Source organism: Propithecus coquereli, unplaced genomic scaffold (genome assembly GCF_000956105.1).
Source record: "Propithecus coquereli isolate 6110/MARCELLA unplaced genomic scaffold, Pcoq_1.0 Scaffold289, whole genome shotgun sequence".
Classification (NCBI taxonomy): domain Eukaryota; kingdom Metazoa; phylum Chordata; class Mammalia; order Primates; family Indriidae; genus Propithecus; species Propithecus coquereli.
The window spans coordinates 2,636,333-2,647,281 of record NW_012148496.1 but is presented as its reverse complement, the minus strand read 5'-3'; the positions used below and the strand labels follow the sequence as shown (position 1 = coordinate 2,647,281).

Below are 10,949 nucleotides of genomic sequence, written 5' to 3'. Positions count from 1 at the left end.
AGGAGTTTATAATCCGGGAGAAAAGATAAATAAGAGATGGACATAGCTTCTATGTGCCTTGGTTTTCCCATTTGTGAAAATGGGGACAATAATACCTACTTCATGGTTTGAGAATTAGAAATTATTCCCTAAAATTGTAAACTCATGAAAACAGGAATTTTTGCTTTTTTTGTTTACTCTCTATGCTTTTGGAGCCTACAGAGTATCAAGCGCTCAGTAAATAATTGTCAAATGAATAAATGAATGCATGAATGAAGAAAGCATGTAAGACATTGAAGAAATGCCTACCACATGAAAAACACACAAATTTTAGCTACCATTAGGTACTTAACATATAATATGGTAATAAAACTAAGTTATTTATATAAAGTAGAAAATATTAAAATTTAAAAGAACTGTACAGCAAAAGACACCCAAAAAACACTATGAAATTCCTGGCAGAAATGATTATTTCCATCTAAGAGGAACTGTGCAACAACAGAAACATGGTTAAATAAATTATGGCAGATTCATAAATTTAAATAAAATAAAGTGATGAAAGTAAAAAACATACTGCTACACATGTCACCTGAATGACTCTCACAACCATAACAGTAAGCAAAAGAAATTAGACATAAGGGAGCACATACTGTATGATTCCATGTATATGAAATTTAAACCAGGTCACTGAATCTTTTATGGTATTATTAGGATACTCGCCTTTGGGAAAGAGGAAAAATATGAAATTGGAGGGATGCAGGAAAGACTGTAGTTCTGGTAATGTTTTATGTCTCAACCTGGGTGGTGGTTCTACAATGATAAGTCATTCTTTGTATATATTTGTATCGATCAGATTTGTTTTTGCTGTAGTAACAAATAACCCCAATATCTCAATGCTCTCAACAACGTAAGTTTTTCGTTCCTTGCTTTTATTACATGAGAGCTGCAGTCTACTATATTCTCCTGGGTTCACCTGGGTTCAGCTCAGCTTTGCTTTGTTCCAGGAACCTTCTCTTCTGGAAGCCAGGCTAGAAAAGTAGCTACTATTTGAGGTGTGCTTTTCACACGGTAGGATTCAGAAACTCAAGGGTGACAGAAGCAAACTCTGCAGCTAGCTGCATTAAAATTTTCTGCTCAGATGTGGTGCACAGCTTGTTCAAAACTTTGTTTTTGATCTATTTGCTCCAGTCATCTCCACATGCCATAAACCACACCCATATTCCTCTGAGACACAGACTTATTTGCAGATATTTTGAGTTTATCAAACTTGGGTGGGAACATATCCTTGGTCTCTTTATCCTGAGTCATTTTCTCCAGCTGAAAATACGATTTTGCAGATCTAATTGAGGTCTCAAAGTTGTTGATTTTGAGTTACTCAAAAGGGAGATTATCCTCAGCTGGGGGTGGGGATTGGGAAGGAGGTGCTGATTTGGACCAGGGCCCTTCCTGAAATCAGAAAGCTGCTCCTGCTGGCCTTGAAGAAGTAACCTGTTGAGTTGCGAGAAAGCCTGTGAGAGGGGACGCAAAGAACTGCCAGCAGCCTCTAGGAACTGAGAGTACCCCCATCTGACAATCAGGAAGAAAATGGGAACCTCAGCCCTACTGCTACAGAGAACTGATTCTTCCAACAATCACATGAGCTTGGAAGGGACCCCCAAACTCCCGAGAGGAAGGCCACCAGGTCAGCACCTTGATTGTGCCTTATAGAGGACATACCAGAATGGACATGCCAATCCTGGACTCCTGACCCAAAGACACTGTGAGATTTAAAAAAAAAAAAAAAAAAAAGGTGTATTGTTTGAAGCTGCTAAATGTGTAGTAATTTGTTACACACCAGTAGAAAAAAGTAATAGGGCCTCCATTCCATAAACTCCACATGGCCTCACACTGGCTCTTGTACTCTCCTTGTACTGTCTATGCAGTGGTTCTCAAGTTTCAGTGTGTATCAGAATCACCTGAATGGCCTGTTTAAATGAAGATGGCAGAGCCCCATCCCCAGAGATTCTAATTCATTAGATCTAGAGTTGGGTCCACAATTTTATAATTCTAGCAATTTCCCAGGTGATGCTGATGCTGTTGGTCTAGAACCACACTTCGAGAACCACTGGACTACCATGACAATAATTACTTCTATGCACTTTAAATGCCTTAGTAGCAAACTACTAAGAGAACATATTCATCTCGTTGAAGCAAATAGTTGGCTTTCTTTCATATTAAGCCTTTTCTCAAAGGAAAAAAGAGAGAGAGAATTCTCATTAAATGATATTCATTAGGCTTAATACCTGATTTTCACTAAGCTACCTGATTCTCATTACACCTGGGGCAGGTGAGCAAGTGCTTATTTCCACGGATGCACGGATACATTACTTTTCCCCACATTATAATTTACATTTTGATTTTTCTATACTATTCTTATTATGGTGGCCTAATTTATAGTAGAAATTGTTAAAATGCCATGTTCTATATTCTAAGAGGTCTCAATAAATATAAACTGAGTTGATAATCATGGATAAAGTATATAATATCCCTATTGTCACTACCTAAACAACTCAATATAAACGCTTTTTAAAAGAGTTAGATCCACTCATAATATCATCGTCAGGGAGCTATGAATTTGCTATTCATCTGTTTTAGTATTGGATTTAATAGCTGGGCCAATACACTATATTCAAGAGAATAACAGATACCTAGGCTTTTTATGTTTGATGTTACAATTTGTTTAAATACAAAAATCACCACTTTTTGTCTTTATTTTCTATAAAAGATTTTTTTTTGACAAAAGGGCCTCTTTCTATGCTTGCAGCTTCCAAGTAACTGCAGAACAGCAAGAACTACATCATTAATGAATATTCATATCAAAGAGATATTTATAACATTTTTCATGTCATTGCTCCTTTACCCTCCTCAACACAATGAGAATTACAATGACTTCTTGAAATCCTGAAGGCACTATCTTCAGTCCTCATACTAGGCTTTAAAACACATTTTTAAACAACAGACCTTCAAATTAAAGAGGAAAAGAAATTAGAAATAAGTATTTATAGGACAAAATCACATCAGCACATCCAAGATAAAATAATACAGGAAAGAGAGTTGAGATTTAAAAGTGGTATAATAATTTGTTAGTAAGAAAGTATAAGAATAATAGATAACATAGCATTAACACAAAACTATAAGCTCTTCAGGGATAAGGATGTTTGTCCTTTTGTTTACTATATTCCTTGTTTATAGAATAAAATTTAGTGCAGAGAAGTCCAGAATGTTTATTGAATAAATGAATGGTTGAAATGAATATATGAAATGAATAAATGAATATGTGTGATACAGAAAATCAATTATGATTTTCCCATTCAACACTCAGGATCAACAATCTGTACTATGGAAATGGTTCAAATTCTAGCACAATGTGTAAATTGAAAAATATAAAGTCTTGGTGTTCCAATGACCACAGTCTGGCATGGGAAATCGAGATATATAAATCACTCTGATACAATGAGATAAATTAAAAAAAAAAATTAGCTATATGTAAGTATAAAAGGACCACAGACTGGTTGAAAAAGCTACAAAGAAATAACTTTTGAGCATTATCTAAAAAGACAAGTGAGAGGACAAAAGAGTACAAGCACCCAAAGCAAAGGAACAGAAATGTCAAAGTTCACAGTGTTTTTGGAGAAAAGTAAACTGTGGATTTTGAACTTTTTAACCATAACCTGAAGTAAGAAATATACATACAGTATACTTGACCGAAACAAGTTCTATGAAACAATACCTACCTTTATTCATTTGACATATTTAAGATTTTCTGATCTATTTAATCTTTTTTAGTACTGGTCAAGATGCACTGAATTGATTTCAAGATCATTTGTTTGAAAAACACTGGATTTGAGCATCGGATAGATGTGGCAAGCAGACCACCGAGACAGAAACACAGCAAATGCTCCGCCGCACAGCTCCAGCTCTTCTCCCACCCAGGTGTTGTGCTGCTGCGCTGCAGTGCTCAAGGCAGGACTGTGATCCAGGCCCTCACCCTACTTAAACAACTCAGTGTTGTAGAAAAGATCAGTAAAGAACTCCCTCTCTACAACGAGCCAAAGTGTACAAAGGAAAGTGCTATAAGCCTTCTCTTCTCTACCTTGGGTATAATATTTGGGAGTTACCATTATTGTATGTAGAAGGGTTAAGAGCATTTAAAAATGAAACTTCTCATTTCTGGAAGCATTCTATATTTGATCTATACCTGGATTTATCTCAGAGTTTACCAGAGTCGCATCGTCACACTGAAAGAAAAAAGCAAAACTCTGTCTCTTCTTCCATGTATAACAACTTTTCATCCACAATAGTCTTGTTTCAAGAGTGTCTATTGAGCACTTTCTGTGTGCCAGGTTCTATTCTAGTGCTAGGGACTACAACAGTGGAGAAACAGAAGTCCAAGTCTCCTAGAGTTTATATTGCTTAGAAAACTAATTAAGTACATACAGAGAATAATAAAAGTTAGGAAGGAAATAGTGTCTTGGATTAGAGAATATCATTTAAAGTAGCCAGAGAAGGCCTTTCTCAGGAGGTAACATCTAAGTTGAAACCTGAAGGATGAGAAGAAGCCATTGAAGTGAAGTGCTAAGTGGAAAAACAATTTTCCAGGCACTGAAAGAGCATAAGTGAAGACATGACACAAGAAAGAAATGTAACATTGGAAGCAGCATAAGTGAAGACATGACACAAGAAAGAAATGTAACATTGGAAGCAGCATAAGTGAAGACATGACACAAGGAAGAAATGTAACATTGGAAGGTCAGTATTTATTTAATTATTTATTTATTAGAGATAGGGTCTTGCCTTATCTCCCAGGTTGCAGTGCAGTGACACAATCATAATTGACTACAGCCTCAAACTCCTGGGCTCATGTGATCCTCTTGCCGCAGGATATTGGGTATCTGGGCCTACAGGCATGTGCCACCAAGCCCAGCTTATTTTTCTTATCCTTTTTTCAGTTGCCCAGGCTGGTCTCAAACTCCTTGCTTCATGTGATCCTCCCACCTCAGCCTCCAAAGTCACTGGGATTACAGGCATGAGCCACTGGGCTCCGCTGAAGGCCTGTATATCTTGACCCCAATGAGGAGTAGGGAAAAACGGTATGAGATTAGATGGGAAGTTACGGAAGTTACTGGATTGTTTCAGTAACTGAAATGGGTAGTTACTAGAGAATGATACGCTTTAATTTGGGTCTTGAAAATTAAAAGCTTATTTTTTCAGCTATGTGGAGAAGGGATTACACAGGGGTGTGATTAGAAGCTGGAGATCCCTTAGGAAGCTGATTTCCAGGCAAGTAAAGATGAAAGATTAAACTAGGGTTTTGACAATGAAAATGGAGAAAAGCAGATGAATTCAAGATATATTTTGGAGGTAGAACCAGTAAAACCTCTATTCAGAATTTTCTTAAAAGAGACCACAAGGAAGCAAATTGAAAATTGGGTGAAGTGAATGCATTTAAAATGAAGAGATGAAATTTTAAAAGAAAGAAAAAACGGGAGAAGTATGTATAACTAATATACTACGTGACAGCCTAAAAGTAATGTATTAAATGGTCACATTTACAACTCTAATTCCATGCCCTACTCTGGGCTTCAAGTTTCTTAAAACAAGGTATTGAGCCAAGGCACAAAGAGAGAAGAACTGCCTTAGGGATTTTTAGCTGTAAGCAGTTGAGCCTTGGACAATGAAAAAACATAATTTAAACAATGAAAATAATGAAGCAAGATTTAACTAAGATTATTCTAGGGAGAAACAGTGGTTCCCACCCTAGCTGCACATTAGCACTCCCTGGAGAGCTTTCAAAAACTAGATGCCCAGGTTCCACTGGAGTGATTCTGAGATAATTGGTCTGAGGTAGACCCAGGCATAGCTATTTTTTAAAAGCTCCTTAGAGGATTCTAATGAGCAGCCAGGACTGAGAGTCTTGAGTTAGAAGTACAGTACAGCTAAGGATGCCACAACAATAAACCTATTCCATTAATGAAAGATTAATAGAATGAGGTGAAGGAAATTTTCTCCCAGACAAGGAATGCAGGCCCATTGGTTAAATGGCCATAGTTCAAGACCACAAGAAAATAAAAGTCAGTTTTCTTCTGTGTGATCTTTCTTCCAAGCTAGGAGAAAATGCTATTCTCATCTTACTTGTGAAGAATACAGACACTCATATAGATATCACACATTTTTTAAAATACATTTTATTTCCATTATGAACAACAAAAAGGGAAAAGATTAACAGCTGATGGTTGACTGTAAGAAAAATAGAAGAGACAGAGGAGAGTATCAATCTTGCCCAGACAGGAGACACATAGGAAAAAATGAGTTGTAGTGGAAAAGTGATCAAAAGGGATGAAGGATTCTTTTACTTCTCAGAGAAAAAATTGGTTACTACAATATACCTAGCAATAAGTTTGATTGTATCACACCACTGTTGCTTTTTAATGGCTCTTTATTCTACGCCCTTCCAGGACTTAACTTTTTAAAGAGCCACAGAAGTATCGGAGCAGGACCTAGTACCAAGTAACTGTTCTCCTGAAATGGACAGGAGAAACACCAAAAACATAGTTCTTCCCTGACTACAATGAAGATTCCTTGTTGCTGGTGAGTGAATGCGCAATTAAAGCCCTGGGAAGTTCTATTATTTGCCCTAAATCATTCAATTAATAAATGGTCACATTAGCCAGGCGTGATGGCTCATACTTTTAAGTCCCAGAACTTTGTGAGACCTAGACGGGAAGATCGCTTGAGACCAGGAGTTTGAGGCTGCAGTGAGCTATGACCGCACCAATACACTCCAACCTGGGCAACAAAGCCAGACCCTGTCTCAAAAAAAAAAAAAAAATTCGCATTGCAATCAGAACCAAGGTTTCGTATTGTTAGGTTATTATTTTGTTCCATTTACACCTTCTTTGTCCCCTAACTCCACTAAAAACAGAAAACAAAAATGCGTAGTGCAATTTCTAAGTCGCCACGTATTGAGAGCTTTAACTGTTGCACATCGAGGTAAGGCCGCCATGATAACTCAGTGGCATAAAACCGGTGAGTTCAGCCGACAAGACAAAAGTGGATTTGTAGCCTTAAGTGGGCCTGTCTACTTCAGGAAGGGAGTGAAAGCAAAAGAGATCTGAGGAGATTAGGGAATGTGGGGCGAGTAAAGAATTGCAAATTCAGGTAAGGGAGCGGAGGGAAAAGGGATGCCCGGGCACCAGAGGAGCAGGATGAAAGCTGGGTATGGCTGGGAGACCTTCGAGCTACCGCGCAGGAAGTGAGGCTCGCGAGCGCGCACTACAAGTCCCAGAAGCCCCGGTTTCCTGGAGCCCGCGCCGAGCCGCGCAACGCCCGCCGGGAGTCGGCCGCGGCGGCCAAGATGTCGCAGCCCAAGAAAAGAAAGGTTGAGTCGCGGGGCGGCGGCGAAGGAGGGGAGGGAAGTGAGGAGGAAGATGGCGGGGAGCGGGAGGCGGCCCTGCAGCGACCCAGGAGGACTAAGCGGGAGCGGGACCAGCTGTACTACGAGTGCTACTCGGACGTTTCGGTCCACGAGGAGATGATCGCGGACCGGGTCCGCACCGATGCCTACCGCCTAGGCATCCTGCGGAACTGGGCAGCACTGCGGGGCAAGACGGTGCTGGACGTGGGCGCGGGCACTGGCATTCTAAGCATCTTCTGTGCGCAGGCCGGGGCCCGGCGCGTGTACGCGGTGGAGGCCAGCGCCATCTGGCAGCAGGCCCGGGAGGTGGTGCGGCTCAACGGGCTGGAAGACCGGGTGCACGTCCTGCCCGGGCCCGTGGAGACAGTGGAGTTGCCGGAGCAGGTGGATGCCATCGTGAGCGAGTGGATGGGCTACGGACTCCTGCACGAGTCCATGCTGAGCTCCGTGCTCCACGCGCGGACCAAGTGGCTGAAGGAGGGCGGTCTTCTCCTGCCAGCTTCCGCCGAGCTCTTCGTAGCCCCCATCAGCGACCAGATGCTGGAGTGGCGCCTGGGCTTCTGGAGCCAGGTGAAGCAGCACTACGGTGTGGACATGAGCTGCCTGGAGAGCTTCGCTACGCGCTGCCTCATGGGCCACTCGGAGATCGTGGTTCAGGGCCTGTCCGGTGAGGACGTGCTGGCCCGGCCGCAGCGTTTCGCTCAGCTCGAGCTGGCCCGCGCGGGCTTGGAGCAGGAGCTGGTGGCTGGCGTGGGCGGGCGCTTCCGCTGCAGCTGCTATGGCTCGGCGCCCATGCACGGCTTTGCCATCTGGTTCCAGGTGACCTTCCCCGGAGGGGACTCAGAGAAACCCCTGGTGCTGTCCACCTCACCTTTTCATCCGGCCACCCACTGGAAGCAGGCGCTGCTCTACCTGAACGAGCCCGTACAAGTGGAGCAAGACACGGACGTTTCGGGAGAGGTCACGCTGCTGCCCTCCCGGGACAACCCCCGTCGCCTGCGCGTGCTGCTGCGTTACAGAGTGGGGGACCAGGAGGAAAAGACCAAAGACTTTGCCATGGAAGACTGAGTTTTGCCTTTTCTCCCAGCTACCTCCCAAGGCAGCCTGACCTGCGTGGGAGAGGGTAGGGAGGTCGGAGGAGAAAGGGAGATCCCACGTGCAAGTAGGGGGCGATATCACCGTCTCCCTTTTCCCTCATGGCTGGGAGGGAGAGTGATTTCAGTGGCTGAGGAGATTCTTCTGGCGATGTTTATTTTGAAAAGTTACCCCCTCAACGACGGATACGGCGTGCTTGTTAATGGGCTTTTAAGCCTTGGAAGCATGTAGTACCAAGCACTTGTATTTCCATTTCTTTTGTTTTGTGGGAAAAATAAACACGAATGAAAATGTCAGTTGATGGAGGGTCCATGCACATTCCTGACACCTCACACCTTTTCTAAATATGAAGCTGGGGAAAAGGGTAAAAGTTAATTTAGACTCCATACATTTCCAATATGACTTTGGTATCTCTCCTGAGCCATGCTTTCTCAGTCTCTGAATTCTCTCTGTCCCTAGGTGCCTCTAGGCTATGGTACTTCTTCCTCATTGTTTTCTAAATAAATTTCAGTACTGAAAATGAAGTGGAGGAGATGAGGAAGCAGTTTAAATAGCCCTGTTCTCATTACTCTTACTACTTTCATAGGGTGCTAAAGTTGGTTGAATACGTTAATCCATTAAGTAAAATGGACTTTATGTAATTGTACAACATATCTAAGAAATGCAGATGGTACATTTAGGAGAAAAAGACCTGAAAGACAGCAAAGTACTATGATCTTTAAAATTCTTACCTTTACTATTAAGACCACCAAGAAAATGTTTCATGTATGTTCCACAGTAAATATTTGTATAATTCCTATGAAACAGGCTGGTAGAAGAGGTTTCTGAACCTATCCCAACAGCTTATTCATCACCATGGGTAAATTATTTAAGCTCACTTAATTAAGGAAAATATTTTCTCAGCTAGAAAAGTGTTCTCATTCTCATTCAAACTCATTTATAGGGATCATGTGATTTGGCCTACTTACAAGTAGTGAAAGTTCCTTTTTTAGTTTGTTTTTTTTTCTTTTTAGCTCAGCTAAATGTGAAAGTTGTGAATTTAGGAAAATCACTTGTAATGAAGTATGAGTCATGTTATCAAATTTATTTCACTGATGTTTCCCTCCTTATCCCTGTAGCAAATAAAACATTGGCATTCTCACTTTTTATAGATGAAGTCTTGTGTATTATCTATGAGTTATTATGCTTTTTGCCTTTTTAATATTATCAAAAGGGTTACAACCCCTTCAGAATATAACTTCAGGACAATTCAAACTATGCTTAATGCATGGTTATTACATACTGGTAACTTTTGTATGCCAATAGAAAAATGGGTGTGAAAATCATTTTGAAGTACTCTAATATTTTATTTATTGTAACTGAGTTTTTTTGCCCTTTTATTCATTACATATTAAAGTATTTAAGTATTATAACTAATTTGCTAAAATTTGGTGTTAAAACATGACATATTTCATTATGAGGAAGACATACATGTATAAAATCATCAGCTTTATCAGATAATTGAAGAGCAACCAGTACAGTTATAATTGTGTTAACCATTTCGTTGTCAGGATAGTTACATAAATGCTACAGTCATAGCAAGCTAGACTTGGTGTAAGCTAGAGGCAAAAGAAAATAGCTCCTTATTTTAGGGTCATCTATATTTTAAATGAAACATTTATTTAGTGTTTTCATGTGCGATTTTGAGTAGATTTCTGGTGGTTTTGTTTGTTTTTTTAAGAACTCTCTATAACAATCCCTTTACTGTATGGGCAAATCAAAACACTCTTCCAAATTCTATTTTTTATATATTTTATAAATATGAATACTATAGAGTTCTCATTGCCAATATAAGCACACAAAAGAACCTCAGTTAAAACTTGAGAAACTATAGAAGTAAAAGGTAGATATTTCATAATTAAGCAAACTAAGCTTCAAAATTTCTGTTACTCTTTCCCAAAAGAAAAATGAATTGTCAAAAAAAAAAAAAATATATAGCACTTAACCAATTAGTCATAGAGCTAGCATAGCATAATGGTTAAGAGCATGGACTTTGGAGCCAGACAGCCCACACAGGAATCAAGGCTTTACCACTCTTTCAACTATGACCGTGGGCAAAATACTTCACCTCTTTTTTTCCAAAGCTCTCATGTGCAAAATGGAGATAACAATAGTACCTACTTCATAGAAATATGAGAATACAATAAGTTAATACATGTGAGTATGTAGTGTCTGATACATAATATCTCAATAACTCCTCAGTGTTGTAATTATGGAAGAGTTATGCAAACCTGGAGCATTTGCATGTATATAAAATGTGCTACAGAATAAAATATTCAGCATTTTGATATTTTTGCAGGTATTGTTCAACAGTATCAGCATGGCCGTATGTGAGGAGCAATGTATGACACTGGACACAGATGATCTAAAGGAAACCCAAGAT

At 40.2% G+C, this 10,949-nt stretch overlaps 1 protein-coding gene across 1 annotated transcript; it reads left to right on the top strand.

Annotated features, from left to right (window-relative positions):
• The first annotated feature begins 7,281 nt into the window (after positions 1-7,281).
• On the top strand, positions 7,282-9,934 carry PRMT6 (protein arginine methyltransferase 6). The gene has a single exon (XM_012648509.1). The coding sequence runs from the start codon at positions 7,373-7,375 to the stop codon at positions 8,498-8,500; it is 1,128 nt and encodes a 375-aa protein (XP_012503963.1). The 5' UTR covers positions 7,282-7,372; the 3' UTR covers positions 8,501-9,934.
• The last annotated feature ends 1,015 nt before the right edge of the window (positions 9,935-10,949 follow it).

Bases quoted from the DNA above. Each gene is read 5' to 3' on its own strand.
- PRMT6 (XM_012648509.1), top strand. From the start codon at position 7,373: ATGTCGCAGCCCAAGAAAAGAAAGGTTGAGTCGCGGGGCGGCGGCGAA.